Source organism: Setaria italica, chromosome II, assembly GCF_000263155.2.
Source record: "Setaria italica strain Yugu1 chromosome II, Setaria_italica_v2.0, whole genome shotgun sequence".
NCBI classification, from domain to species: Eukaryota; Viridiplantae; Streptophyta; class Magnoliopsida; order Poales; family Poaceae; genus Setaria; species Setaria italica.
The window spans coordinates 2,384,606-2,399,365 of record NC_028451.1 but is presented as its reverse complement, the minus strand read 5'-3'; the positions used below and the strand labels follow the sequence as shown (position 1 = coordinate 2,399,365).

The 14,760-nt window shown below is 45.8% G+C and overlaps 4 protein-coding genes across 4 annotated transcripts; all 4 read right to left on the bottom strand.

The window, feature by feature from the left end:
• Positions 1-430: 430 nt before the first annotated feature.
• LOC101783830 (uncharacterized oxidoreductase At1g06690, chloroplastic) lies at positions 431-3,714 on the bottom strand. Its single transcript, XM_004955379.4, has 10 exons — positions 3,331-3,714; positions 2,377-2,468; positions 2,246-2,283; positions 1,996-2,157; positions 1,882-1,904; positions 1,732-1,803; positions 1,457-1,624; positions 1,147-1,229; positions 983-1,045; positions 431-819 (listed from the first exon to the last, which is right to left on the bottom strand). Exons 1-10 carry the CDS (start codon positions 3,569-3,571, stop codon positions 634-636), a joined length of 1,128 nt encoding a protein of 375 aa, XP_004955436.1. The 5' UTR covers positions 3,572-3,714; the 3' UTR covers positions 431-633.
• Positions 3,715-8,014: 4,300 nt separating this feature from the next.
• Positions 8,015-8,995, bottom strand: LOC101783425 (formin-2-like). The gene has a single exon (XM_004955378.3). The coding sequence runs from the start codon at positions 8,908-8,910 to the stop codon at positions 8,401-8,403; it is 510 nt and encodes a 169-aa protein (XP_004955435.1). The 5' UTR covers positions 8,911-8,995; the 3' UTR covers positions 8,015-8,400.
• Positions 8,996-10,518: 1,523 nt separating this feature from the next.
• On the bottom strand, positions 10,519-11,419 carry LOC101782615 (protein app1). Its single transcript, XM_004955376.3, has one exon. The coding sequence runs from the start codon at positions 11,292-11,294 to the stop codon at positions 10,785-10,787; it is 510 nt and encodes a 169-aa protein (XP_004955433.1). The 5' UTR covers positions 11,295-11,419; the 3' UTR covers positions 10,519-10,784.
• A 2,105-nt stretch (positions 11,420-13,524) lies between these two features.
• On the bottom strand, positions 13,525-14,449 carry LOC101783023 (protein app1). Its single transcript, XM_004955377.3, has one exon. It carries the CDS (start codon positions 14,342-14,344, stop codon positions 13,850-13,852), a length of 495 nt encoding a protein of 164 aa, XP_004955434.1. The 5' UTR covers positions 14,345-14,449; the 3' UTR covers positions 13,525-13,849.
• Positions 14,450-14,760: the final 311 nt, after the last annotated feature.

Below are 14,760 nucleotides of genomic sequence, written 5' to 3'. Positions count from 1 at the left end.
CTGCATCCTTGCACGTGAGCATCGCATCCACCGGCGCCCAGCCCCAGAGCTCAGCACTTCAGCAGTCAGCATGAACAAAAAGAGCAGGGAGGCCAACGCATCAACTGCTTAGGGGTCTTTAGATCCTCAGGCTAAACTTTAACGCTTATCACATCGAATATTTAGACACTAGTTAGGAGTATTAAACATAAATTAATTATAAAACTAATTTCACAACCCTACGCTAAATCACGAGACGAATCTATTAAACCTAATTAGTTCATGATTTGACAATATGGTGCTACAGTAAACATTCGCTAATGATAGATTAATTAGGCTTAATAGATTCGTCTCGCGATTTAGCCTAGGAGTTCTGCAATTAGTTTTGTAATTAGCTCATGTTTAGTCCTCCTAATTAGTATCCGAATATTCGATATGACACGGACTAAACTTTAGCTCAGGATCCCAAACACCCCCTTAGTAATCTTCTTCTGTTTTTCCAATGCATGTTCTCGTTTTCATTGCGAAATGGTATGCTTGTCGACCTATCTGTAATTCTGTATCATACTACAGTACTATAGATGCTGTACTACTACTACTTCGTTTGTCATGAGGTCTTTGTGATGCCACTGATGGCCATCGATCCAAAATTCGTCACAGCTTCTCCACGGGGAAGCCGATGACGGGCTTGACCTGGCGCGCCATGGAGCGGAGCTCCTCCACCTCCTCCCCCGTCAGGCTCCACCCCAGCGCGCCCGCGAACTCCCGCGCCTGCTCCGCGTTCTTCGCCCCGGGAATCGGCACCACGTTGCCCTGGCACACCAGCCAGTTCAGCACCACCTGACAACCACGATTCAAAACGCACAGCAACCACATGTCATCAGAGACTAATTGACATTGTACTACTCGAGCAGAGTGCTGCACACCCAAGAACTGTCTGAATATGTGAATGTGTTTGCCGATGATGCCTGCACTTTGCAGTTTGTACAGTTGAGCTCTGCACCTGGGTTGGGGTCCTCCCGTAGTTCCCTCCAATCTCCTTGATCCGGTTAATAAGCGGTTGGAGCTGCATGGCATCATCAAAGAGACTTTCAGTGGGTACAGACTACAGAGTAGCAAGGAACAAGGCACAACCAGTCTCGGTATAATAGTAGTTGGAAATGCAACCTTGGTCAGGAACTCTGGAGTGTATATCCGTCCTCGAGGCCCTTTCGGGGGATTGTCCGGTGTGTATTTCCCTGTCAGAGCACCTGAACCAAGAAAACAGATAAACCATTAGGACAGGGTTTTTCATATAAGGCAATACAGCTGAAAGGTCGATTTTAACATCCATTAAGCAAGCCATTCAGTTCTGAAATAGGCAATCTGTGTACACAGTACACAATGCTAGCTGAAATAGGAAATTACTCGACACGATTCTTATGCACCAGCACAACGATAAAGAAAAAAAATGTGTACACGATAAAAGTTGTTTTACCTTGCGCGATCGGGGAATACGCAATCAAAGTAATTCCAAGCTCATCGCAAGCTGCCTTCACACCATTTTCCTCGGGGTTCCTGTATATCAGACTGTAATTTACTTGATTCGAAGCGAGCGGAATCCCCCTCTTCTTGAGCCGCTCGTAAGCGTCTCGGAGACGTTTTTCTGGTACCGATTATGAAAATTGAAGATGACCTTAAATTAGTTTTACTGAAAAAGAAGAAACTAGCCAAACAGATCAGATCATCTAAATTCTCAAGTCAGAGAGCAACCGCTGTAGTTTGAGACTCCAACAGCTTTTACAAGACCTTGCTCAACAGCATCTCCAAGGCCATCCAGGTAACCTGAACCATGTAAGAACAGTGAAATTGATGTCCTAAAGAGGGTTACATATTTCTGTGATAAGTTTTTTTTGTTGATACCTTCATTGCCCCATATCCCTGGCCTGAAAAGGAGATGCGAAGAGCAGCTAAGTTAATTAATGGAGTCAACTGAGGAAAAACAATAAAAGTCAGTTGAAAGGCTGATGAGCCAACCAATGAAGTTGGTAGAGCTCAACTGAAGAGACGCCAAGGCGATCTAATGAGGCCTTCAGTGCAGAAATGACACTTCCACGGCCAAACCTCCATGGTAGAGCCGCAAACTTTGTTGCAATGGCCACTTCTACCGGTTCTTTTTGTTGCCTTTCCTTGATGAATCTGATAGAAAGAGAGGATTTTAGAACTGTATTTGGCAAACTTATGGTAAATACTGCGGGGAATTTAAGAATACCAATACATGGCATACCTTCCCAGCAAACTTTCTGAATTTATAGCTCCTGATACCTAAATAGCATAAAAGTTCAGAAAGTAATGCTAGTTTTGCATTAACATGAGCTGGGGGAATGGATATAAAAGAAGAACTATCTTGGTTCTTACCCCTGCTCCGTATACTTCAGCAGTATCGAAGAAGGTTATTCCACAATCGATGCTAGCATCAAATGCTCCTTTCGCTGCTTTCAGTTTCCTATCTGGTATTTTTAGAGTGTTTGTGCATGTCAGATCAACCATTCCCATGTTTTGCAATTGAAAAATAATGATGATGTAACCGAACTGGCAGGCAAGCAAGGCAGGTAGTATATTTTCTTACAGCTGAAGAGAGTATAAAGCAATTTTGCCAGTTGCACCAACTATTACATAGTCTTTTAGACAGTAGTTAACTATACGTTGGTTGCCGTTGCAAGAAAAATATCTGTTGGAGCATGTATGAGAGATGGACAGTACATGGTCTCCTACGGGCAATGCAACAGGCACCTGATGTGCATGGGAAGTGTGACCAGGATTTGAGGCCAACCAAACCAACGGCCACAGGATGCTAGAAATGAGGAATCCAAGTACAGAATTCCTTGTCACACTCTTTCGTCCTCCGGGGTGGGGTGAACCATGTGGTGTTTGGTCAGTATATCCTAGTATCAAATTTCGATCTGTAATTTTGTGTCTCTACACTTGTTCTGAATTTGTCATAAATCTAAACCGAGTTTCAGAGCTGCAGCAAGCTGGGCGCAAAGAGATCACGGAATGAGCTAACTTGCAAAAGCGTTGGTGTGCTCTGTCCTGCAAGATTCAATCATCTAAGAACTAAGCCTTGTACCATTTGCATCTACTTTATTATGACACAACAATCAGCTGGAGATGCCACTCTACTGCTTGTTCCTGGGCGGCTGGAGATTGCGACACCAAGTTTGCATAGCATTATTGCTTTACCAGGCTATAAACATGGGAAAGTATTACTAGGTACTAAGCGACCGATCAATTTGCAGGGGAGAAAAAACAGAGAGAGGGATTCGCGGAATCCTGAATAATCAAGAATTGGCAAGGAGGAGGAGCACGTACCGTCCCACTGGAACTCGTTCCAGTAGGTGGTGTCGCCCCAGGACCACGCCCCGATGCCGAGCTTGGTCACGGTGACGCCTGACCCTCCCAGCGCCACCTTGCCGTCCTCCTCCTTCGCCGCCGCCGCCGCCGCCGCGGCGGCGTCGGACGCCACCGCGCGCGGCGGCCGGAACGCCCGGCGCCGGCCCCGCCGGGCGAGGAGGGGAGGCAGGACGCCGCCGGCCACCTGCAGGGCCATCATCGTCGTGGCAGACAGCTAGCCGCGCGAGCTGCGTGTGCACGGGCTCGCCGTGGATTCGTCTGGGTTTCTGGCGCGGGGGCCGTGGTGTTCTGGTGGCGGGGAGGCGCGAGATTTGTCTGGCCAGGAGATGAGGACCGACGGGGTCGGTGGCGGGCAGCGAGCGTGGACTCGTGGAGGAGCTTTGTGCCTGTGGGCCGTGTTGTCCGTCTGGCTCGGTTTGGTCGGATGCCAGAACAAGCAGGCCCTGATACAGTTTATTCTTTTTCTTTCCGCACCTCAGCTGTTCACCGTTCACCAGTTCACCACATCAGAGCGAGTCACCTGAAATTTTGGGTCCATAACGATAAAACTTGGCATATGATAAAGGATCCTACTAATTTGTCATGACAGTATGCCAACTTGTGCACAAATGACAGCTTCTCAAGCATTTTGTTCCAAAAAAAACATATATATTATTTTTTTCAAAAAAGAGTAAAACTTTTCGATAAATCTTTTATAGAAATTATATTTTTTTAAGAAAAACTTTCTCAACGAGCGGGGAAAACTTGCTAAGTAAAAGTTTTCAAGAATTACTTTTGTAAAACTTTTCCCGAAACTCGAAAACTTCCAAATTTTTTGAAATAAGTAATTCAATCGACATTAAGATTCATCATGGATCTGTTTTTCATAAGGAACCACAAAATATGATGTAGCATGGAGTGTAGAGACATAAACTTTACGTTACATATGTGAAATTTCATACATGTATCCTCAACATCTATTCATCTCAAACTACATTTACTAGATGTGGTGTGTGTGGATGGGTGCATGGGGGCATAAGTTCTCCTACCTTCTATAAACTATCAGCATATATGTGAAAGATATTGTCAAGTCTTGTACCAGCAAGGGTTGGAGTCTGCCAAGACGCATTATGCTTTTGCTACGCATCACTTTATACGGCCAGCACGTTGTGCACCTCGCCAACTAACTTTTGTAATGTCCTAGTTTACTGTCGAGGTAAAGATATATTGAGCGCGTTTATGAGTTAGGAGTCACGTGTAACGGTCGTAAAATGCCTAATCAGCCACTTGTGCGCTTGCATGCATGCATATTGCCTTGAATCGCACGCTAATTAGAAATGTTGTTGGGCTTTACCTTTCTAATTGCGTGGATCACGTCCTCGGTGCGACAGGAATTGAAGCTTCAAGAGGGGAAAAAGAAGGAAAAAGAAGGAATGACAAAATCTAGTTCCCACGGTTTCTGCTGGTTCTTTTCTCTGGATCAGAGGGTGCTCGAGAGAGTTTGAAGTTCAGCTAAACTTTCTGTATCAACTTTACGATAGCCCTAAAACAATCTGTTGCGTCGCTTATTTTGCTAAGAGAGAGGAGTAGATTGGATTGGCTAAAGTCTTAGCTGTTTGTCAGTTTATCGTTGAGGGTAGTTAACGTGCTAATTCGTAAGCTACAAGCGCATGAATCAGTTCTAACTTTTTCTTTAAAGTATTCCCCCAAGGTTTATCAATCCATAGAACAAATGAGATGCTGGCTCTCACTTTATACTAATCTTACTAACAGAATCAGGCAATATGAGTTGTGTAGAGAGACAAACTAATATAAACCAACAAAGAGCAAAGGGTGATACAAGATAGAAAAAAGAGATATATATGTGTTCTCTCCCTAGGATCTAGGTTCACAATCTAGGTTCACATCACATGAATATGCATCTACTACACAAAAAGGGGTGTTGCCTTCACTAGCTTCACAGCAGTTATGTGCTCGCTCCGCTCTTTCCCTCCTGCATACCGTCACTACGCAGGGGTACTCAACAACCTTGCTCGCACATCTATATCAAAGCATCCGCAGACTTAAGCTAATCACCACGATTACCACAAACTCTACTAAGAATATGTGCTAATTAGAACATATATGAATGAAGCATTGCAATGAGATAGATCATAAAGAATTGTTAGGCATAAAGTACATGTAGCAATTACATATCAAGGATCCAAACAATCTTAGGGATGAACAGAGGCTTTACCTCATCACGTTACAGAGATTGACAAAAAAAAGGGTGAAGGAGACTCTAAAGAATGTCGTCACTGAAGATGACGGCGAGGGGATGCAAGAACACCCTAGAGCCTAGGGCTCCTCAGGCCGATCGGCCTGAGGGCTTCCTTGGACCTCCTGACTCCCGCCGGCGTTGGTTGTCGTGGTGATCTGATCTAATCCCTGTTTTTCATCTTGTGGCGACGACGGCTAGGTCTAAACTCGTCGAGATTCTCCTCCTTGTTGAAAGTCTTGGGTATTTATAGTGGCATCATCGGTTGGGGTGCCTTCGAGGCTAAGCTCCTGGAAAATAACCCTAGGAACATTGTGGACTTCCTCTTGGTGAAAGGGCACGACGATCGGGGCTAGAAACGGACCAGGCCGATCACCCTAGACCCCTCTGGGCTGATCGGACTACCCTATTTTGGCCTCTAATGCCCGAGCGCTTCATACGAAAGTTGTAGATCTCGTCGAGCTATGCAATTTTCCATGTAAATTCACCCAAATCGGAGTTCGGATGAGGAAGATATGACCCATGCAAGTTTTAGCTCTTTTTGCAGGCCTGCAGTTCGATGTTCGTGTTTGGGCCTTTCAATATCCAAAGTCGGGCCCAGCTTGTAGAAAAGCCCTTCATTTATGGCGTATTTCCTATAATTTTGCATACGGTCCAAAACGCAACACATATGCGAATATGGAATTATTTTAGATACTAAGCGGCAGGTTAATATAAGAATATGCTTGAAAACACTAAAATGACACTAAAAGCTTTTAACCTTGTAAACTGATATCCCAGTGAAACTCTCCTTTCTTATAAAGCCGGACCAACAATGGTCTTTTATCTTAAAAAAAAAGGAAAAGAATGGAGATGACTAGATGAGGCGGGAGGTGAAGGAGAAAGATGATACGGAAATAACGTTCCTTTAGGTCCCCCTCTACATCAATTCTGAATTTTTAGCCAGTACACTTTAGGTTTTTTTTATGACAGTATACTCATTGAGAGAAAGACCGGCTGAGTCTATGTGGTTAGGCGCCACGTATAGAGTTTCGAATGTGCAGGCACGACTACTGAGTACTGACCTGTACGTCCACACGGCGGGTTGAGAGTTTTTGCTAAGCCGCGTGGGCTGCTAGACGGCCTGGCATTTTTGCGGCCGTGCGTTTTCTTTCATTCGGATTCCTCCCGTTGTCAGCCCAACAAAGGATCAGCTCATTTAATTTTGGCCCGGAAGCAGAAAGCCACCACCGCCCCGCAACCTGACGAAGCAGCGAAGTACCCACGGTTGAGGGAGATGCACACAATCTTCTCGCCATCAAGCTCGATTTGCAAAGGCTTGCGAAATTGCGATGCTCATCTCTGGTTGGTTATTACATTTGATCAAATCAGCATAACATTTTTTTAAACATATGGCTGAGGAGTTACATTGTTAATCATTCATTAGGTACAACGAGAACAACCATAGATTGGTTTTCTGCAGGCCTACCACTTTATGTTTTCTTTTTTAAAATGAACCAGCAGGAGAACTGCTGCTATATTAAAAAAGAGAAAAGCCCGACGGGTAACCTACCACTTTATGTTGTTGACAAGTAGTCAAAAAGATATTTTAAGCAGCACCTAAACTTGCGGTTATCCCATTTAGCAACTGTACCTATTCTTGGGAAATTCCTGAGAAATTTTACTCATCATATTATATGACATTTTTTAGCATGGTGGGATTTCGATGATATTTCTAATTAAATAAAAAAATTAATGAATGGGCCTGGTAGCTAAATTAAACTGCACTACTGATAGATGAGCCAAGGTAAGAAATTGCTTCTTTTGTTGCATATAATGTAGAAACCACAACCTTTATTGCGTGCTTTTCGATCGACGGCCATCACGACCACTCAATTACATAGTGTTTTTTAATATTAATAAATATAAATACATAAAACTGATGCAAAAAAACATATAGATATTGCACTGGCTTTTACAGTGTACAGCACGGTAATTTATTCAACGAGCTCGGTACATATTGAGAAAATGTCTAGGGCTAGGATGGCGATGACATTAGATCCTCACTATTTTCGGGGAAAAAAGATGGGAAAATCCACTGGGGAATTAAGAATTAGATATATAACAATCCTAGCTGAAAGAGTCCTCTTTCCCCGAAATAGCATTATGAAATCAATTAGCTGCACTGAGTTCTCCCCTAAATTGACATGTCTTTGATGTCTTTTTTAATAATCGGAGCATATTTTTAGGTATTTTCACGCAAATGTTTTCACAAAATGCACATTATACGTGCCTTCTGAAGCTAACTGGACATACCCAAGGGAAGAATCATTCTTTTTTCGCAGGCAAATTCAGTGTATGGAAAAATGATGATAACGTATTCTGACAAAAAAAAAGGAACACAATGTGGGAAAAACTAAACTCATATACAACCCAACCCGATAACCCATCACGAGATAGCTGAGCACTCCGTATTGTAAATTGTAATACATACACAAGGATTTACAAAAAAATCGAAACCTCTCCAACTAAAAACACACAAATGTATATATAGAATCACATGCATCAAAAGTGAATTAAAGAAAAAAGAACTCCAACCAAATCTGTTCATGCAAAGACAACATTGCCCTGTAAAGTGTAAACACACACACACACACACACACACACACACACACACACACACACACACACACACACACACACACACACACACACACACACACACACACACACACACACACACACACGAGACCGCGTGACCAAACAATCAGACATCGGCAACGGCAGATGGCGGACACTCCACAAATGCTTGATTACGCCGAAGGAGGCGGTGCCAAGAACGGCATCGGCACGCTCGGGATGGACGGCATCGGCGGCAGCGTAACCTTGGGGACGACGGGCATCGGCGGCAAGGTAACCTTAGGTACGGTGGGCATCGGCGGCAGCGTCACCTTCGGCGCGGGGACGGTAGGCACCGCGGGCATGGGTGGCAAGGTCGCCGCCGGGACCGCCGGCACCGCGGGCATCGGCGGCACGGTGGCCGCGGGGATCGCTGGCACGGCGCCCACCGCAGGCACGGCGGGCATTGGTGGCAGGGCGACGGCAGGCACGGTGGGCATCGGTGGCAGGGCGACGGCAGGCACGGTGGGCACCGTGGGCACAGGCGGCTTCGGCACGGCAGGGATACCCGGCACGATGGCGGCTGGCGCGGCCGCCGGAGCCGTGTCGTCCTCCGCGAGACGGCGCGCGGCGTGGCTCGTGCCGCTGAGCATGAGGAGCGCCATGACGAGCGCCGTGGCGAAGAGACCTGAGGCGGAGGCCATGGGGGGGTGACCTTGATGTGCTCACGAGTCACGGCGGCCGGTCGATCACTATAGCTGCAAGAAGTTGCTCGAAACTGAAGCTGTTTACTGGTGATGCAAAGGCATGGGCAATGCATGCCATTTTATAGGCCACGCGGCTTGTGCAAATCGGTCGTAAGAAATGAGCTTTTGGTTACCTTCCGCACCATGCAGAGACAGTTGTTCAAGAATTTGGTGAAGGCGGAGATGCGGCGATCGAGGTGGATACCGGCCGGTTACGCATTTTCTCTCGTTAGCTCACCTTCTTGCATGACATCAACACGCAGGACGCTGAAGCTGGGCATCTGCACATTTTTTTTTAAAAAAAAACGAAGGGCATCTGCACATGTAGGTGGTTGGTTTCTGAACTATGATCACACCAGCACACGAATAATTTTATTCGGCCACGGGAGTCTTTCGTTAAACATTAGGTATTTAGGTGGAACAACAGTCAACAAGCAGATGCTTAGTTAAAAAAAAGGCATCGATCAGGTGGAGGCTAAGGCACTTGTGTCCTTCCAACCACATACCTGCCTACACAATGTTATGCTTTTGACACAGAAGCTGGAAGCGGGAAGCTGGAAGCGGGAAGCTGCACATCTGGGATCTTGTTTTTTCTCAATTACTCCCTCTGTACCAACTTGTAGGTTGTTTTAACTTTTCTAGAGATATAGATGTTTGTGTGCATCTAAAATAGTGTATGTCTATATGCATAGAAATATCTATAAACCTAAAAAGCAAAAATAACCTACAATTTGAAATGGATGGAGTACAATATATGCCAACAGAACTTTATACGGCCAAGGAGTCTATCTTTAACCATTAGCCAGGGAGAACAACAGTCATCAAGATTATTTTTCAAAAGGTTTCAGGTTGAGGCCCCTTGCCTACCATAAACTATTAAGTCTTTTACGACCAGGTGATTTGAACCTTAATTTCCAAATAAGTACATAATAAATCCAAGCCTTCCTAAATGTGTATTTATTTGCGTGTGTGCGAATTTTATAGCATGGTGGGACCTCCATGCTCTCCCTCTCTTTTTGGATGAATCCAGTCTTTTGAGGATTTGAGACCTTTTCATCATTATAAGAAATGATTATTTTGTGTTAAAAGGAAAAAATAATTATTAACTTCTTAGAAATCGATGTGCACTGACCATTTTTTTTGGGCCAAACTAATTATTTCCTGCTGAGATTATATACACCTATCAACTACTCACCCGTTCCAAATCATAAGTTAGCTTTGTCTTGAGTCAATTTTTTTTATCTTTAATCATATTTATAAAAAATGCATAAATATTACAATATCAAATTATTATAATTAGATAGACCTATGATTTAGAAGGGATGGAGTATATTGAACTGACATCGCTTCGAATTATTCAATCTACATTTTCTTGTAAATCAAGGGGCGCATTATTTAGGCCTTTTTATGGCAACATTGTTTTTTTCGAGAAGACAGTTACACGTGGCTTTTGACACTATGTATGTTTTATTTTTGCGAGGACTAAAGCTAACCATGTTGAATGAGAGTGGATTTTATTTTGTTTGTCTTTTACGGGGCCAAAATTCAGTATATGAAACAAATTCATGGTCGAATGAGACATAAGTACTTCCATTATACAATGAAACACAAATGACCAAATCGAACCCATACACATAAATAGTCGAGCACTCAATCTGTACATATACAAAGTAATCAATGACAAAACCCGGCACCTCTCCAAACCAATACGCAAAAATACAAAACCACACACATTAAAAAGGAAGCAAATGGAAAACTCGATCGAGCGACTCGACAATCAGACATCGGCAATGGCAGAAGCTACTCCACAAATGCACTGAACCCATGCTTCATTACGCCGAAGGAGGAGGCGCCAAGAATGGCATCGGCACGCCGGGGATGGATGGCATCGGCGGCAGCGTCACCTTCGGGACGAAGGGCATCGGTGGCAAGGTGACCTTAGGAACGGCGGGCATCGGCGGCAGCGTCACCTTCGGCACGGCGGGAACGGCCGGCATGGGGGGCAACGCCGCCGCGTTCGGCATGGCGGGCACCGCGGGGATCGCCGGCACTGCCGGCATGGGCGGCAAGGTCGCCGCGGGGATCGCCGGGACTTGGGGAACTGCCGGCACGGTGACCGCCGGCACAGTCGGTACGGCGGGCATCGGTGGCAGAGCGGACGCCGGCACGGTTGGCACCGTCGGCACCGGAGGCTTGGGCACGGAAGGAATGCCCGGGACGGCGGCGGGAGCAGCTGCCGGCGCCGTGTCCGCAAGGCGGCGCGCGGCGTGGCTCGTGGTGCTGCCGGCGAGCATGAGCGCCATGACGAGCGCCGCGGCGAAGAGAGCTGAGCCGGAAGCCATGGGTGATCTTGATGTCCTCACTGCAGCAGGTTACTAGCTGCTAGAAAGACTGCTGCAAGATCAAGAACTAGCTAGGAACTGAAGCTTTTTGTTTACTGGTGATGCCAAGACATGGGCAATGCATGCCAATTTATAGGCCACAGCGTGTCCATTTGTTCGTCACCAATGAACTTTGCGATCCAGGTGGGTACCGGCCAGTTTCGGGCTTCTTCTCTGGTTAGCTCACCTTCCTTCTGCATGACAGCAAAGCTGTGCATCTGCAGGTATGGTTGGTTTTGAACTCTGATCATGTCAGCAGTAGAACTTTTATATAGCCACAGAGTCCTCTCCTTAACCATTAGGTAGAACAACAGTCAACAAGATTTTCTCAGAAAGCTTCAGGTTATGGAAAAAAGGCATCAGGTTGAGGGTAGGCAGTTGTCCTCTCCTCTGCCCACCACAACTTTATGTGTTTGACTAGTAAAAAGGGGAAATGCTCTGCATCCAATTGGTTTACACAACTTTTTTGTAACATAATCGACTAGTTTCCTACCCAATTTGTTTAAAGAAATGGTTTATACGACTCTATTGTACCGGTATAACAAAGTGATTTTTAACTCTTTGATTAACAAATAAGCAACGACCAATGATGTCAGTATGTATAGCAGTAAAGAAAAGGTCTAGGACAAAAGTTTATTGTAAAATTCCTGTGGAACTCATATGCATGTGTGATTTTTTTTGTAGGATAGTGGGACCAGGGTTTTAATTTTGTTTTCCAAATTTCATCAGTCATCAGGGACATTCCAAATTCCGGGCACAATTTTTTAAAAAAATTAGCAAATTTAAATTTCTGTAAAGCTTATTAATAAAGTTTATAGACGCAGTACTCAACATGATCTATAACTTACTGTTACTGGTTCTCTCCTTATTCTTCAAGAAAGAATTCATGGGGAAGGAGCCTCCCACCGGCTATGCTACAAGCTGCAATTGGTTCGTCTAAGCTATATAACGCAAGCAAAATTTAAATTAATGAAATTGCTGGACTCAAATTATTTATTTGACTATTTGGCTCAAAGCATGAAGTTTGTGAAATTTCTCCAAAATTTTAAACCTTGAGTGGGGCTTCCATGCTACTCTACCTTTATTTTCACACCATGAATGAGCCCAGCCGGGAGAGGCCGAGAGGTAAGCTAAAGCTGCACATCCAATGAGCCAAGGTAAGATATTGCTTTTTATTTTGCAGCAGAGGCACACAACGACCATTTTGTGAAGACTTTCTGACTGCTTGAGATTTTGTGTGTTTTAGGCCAACTGGTTCCGCTGTTGGATATGATGGTGTGTTCTTCGGCTGGCTGCTCATCAGTGATCGAGTGCAAAGTAAAGCCAACCTGTGGGGGAAGCAGATCCAGCAGGATGCAACACCTTCTTCAGCTGCCCGGCCGTTCGCGAGGCCCTTCTGGTCGGCGCCGGGGTTCAACCTGCCACTGTCCACATGAGTGCAAGACATCCACACGATGGAGCGGCCATCGAGGATTCCAGAGGAGCACTTGTACTCCTCTGCTGCTGGCAGTTGTGGAAGCGGTGGAATGAAGCTGTGTTTCGGGGCGAGCGGTGGATGCTACGGGAAACACTACAACACTGCAGGAGCGATGCCCAGCTATGGCGCTGCAGGCTGCCGAGGTGCTCGGCTCATGTCGCTAATGTCTGGTGCCAATTGTTTTCGGACGCGAGGTAATATGCGACAATGTAAAACTAGAAACGAATTCTACCTATCACCCAGGCCGGTTGGGGCCAATGATGAATGAATGAAAAAAAAAACTGCTAACACCATATATAAGACCTATTTTAATTTTTGTAGTCAAATTTTACATCTATTAGATGTTTTTTTAATTTCCTGAAATATTTGTTCATGCGCATAGAACTACATGACAATAAGATAATCCATACGAAATTGCTTCGGCTTTTATGTAAATGTCATGACTAATTATTAATTGGCAATGATACAAAATGGTTTCAACATGCATGTTACATCTTGTGATGAAAATGTGTTAGGCTAATGCCATCTCCTGTGATATCAATGGCATTATATCCACAATATTGTGAGGAATAACATTTGGTCATTTTTTAAGGCCTTTTCCGCACTAGCCATCAATAGCCAGCTTGTCTTTTTAAGGCCTTCTAAAACTAAGTATGTTGAAAGAGAAGATTTATTCTATTTTATTTTTTGCTTTTGCAGGGGCAAAATTCAGTGTAAGATTGCAAAGAAGATATGAGTACTTCCATTATACAATGATGAAACACAATGTCACCAAATTGAATCCATATACAACACGAGAATCCTGATCACTCTGTACACGTACAAAGTAATCAATGACAAAACCTGAGACCTCTCCAACTAATACATATACAATAGAAATTAAACACACAAATCAAATGGAAGCCAAGAAAGAAACTCCAACAAATCTGTTCATGAAAATACAGCAAATACTCGATCGAACGAACGACTCAACAATCAGACATGGGAAATTGACAGAGGACACTCAGCGTCGCCACACATGCACTGCGCGCATGCTTGATTACGCCGAAGGAGGCGGCGCCAAGAACGGCATCGGCACGGCGCTGGGGATGGAGGGCATCGGCGGCAGCGTCACCTTCGGCACGGCAGGTATCGGCGGCAAGGTAACCTTGGGGACGGCAGGCATCGGCGGCATGGGTGGCAATGCCGCGTTCGGCACGGTGGGCACCGCGGGCATCGGCGGCAGGGTCGCCGCGGGGACAGCTGGCACAGTGGGCATCGGTGGCACGGTGACCGCGGGGACCGTCGGTACCGCGGGAATGGGTGGCATGCCTGCCGCCGCGGGCATCGTCGGCACGGCGGGCATCGGTGGCAGGGCGGCCGCGGGCACGGTGGGCACCGGCGGCTTCGGAATCGCAGGGATGCCCGGCACGGCGGCGGGCGCTGCTGCCGGAGTCGTGTCGGCGAGGTGGCGCGCGGCGTGGCTCGTGCTGCTGCCGGCGAGCATGAGCGCCATGACGAGCGCCGTGGCGAAGAGAGCCGAGGCGGAAGCCATGACTGATCTTGGTGTTCTCTTTGCTACTAGGTTAACAGGAAGAGTTCCTAAGAACTAGCTAGAAACTGAAGCCGCTTTGCTTGCTGGAGATGCGAGGACACGGGTCTTTGGCCGGGCAATTTATAGCTTCAGAAGTTGAGAACTGTGTCTCCACGTGGCATTGGTTGCTGGCCTTCCAAAAGCATGGGCAGCCATGGCGGCTGCTTCGCTGGCGTTTGGTTGATTAGCTCACCTTCTTGTAGCTGCTGAAACCACTTTGCATGACGCGAGATGTTGGACTGCTGCGTTCTGAATTCCTGATGGTCTTAGGACCTCTGCTTGACAAGCTGAGGTAGGCATGTTTTCTTAGGCACAACCGTGCAAGTACAACAACTGTGGACTTATTTTCCTCTGCCTGTAGTGTACCTAACGAGTAT

Excerpts from the sequence above, each read along its gene's own strand:
- LOC101783425 (XM_004955378.3), bottom strand. The coding sequence starts at position 8,910 with ATGGCCTCCGCCTCAGGTCTCTTCGCCACGGCGCTCGTCATGGCGCTC.
- LOC101783023 (XM_004955377.3), bottom strand. The coding sequence starts at position 14,344 with ATGGCTTCCGCCTCGGCTCTCTTCGCCACGGCGCTCGTCATGGCGCTC.
- LOC101782615 (XM_004955376.3), bottom strand. The coding sequence starts at position 11,294 with ATGGCTTCCGGCTCAGCTCTCTTCGCCGCGGCGCTCGTCATGGCGCTC.
- LOC101783830 (XM_004955379.4), bottom strand. The coding sequence starts at position 3,571 with ATGATGGCCCTGCAGGTGGCCGGCGGCGTCCTGCCTCCCCTCCTCGCC. Across the intron at positions 2,158-2,245 it reads TCAGAAAGTTTGCTGGGAAG|ATTCATCAAGGAAAGGCAAC; the intron begins GTATGCCATGTA and ends TCTTTCTATCAG. Across the intron at positions 1,625-1,731 it reads TGGAGTCTCAAACTACAGCG|AAAAACGTCTCCGAGACGCT; the intron begins GTTGCTCTCTGA and ends AATCGGTACCAG.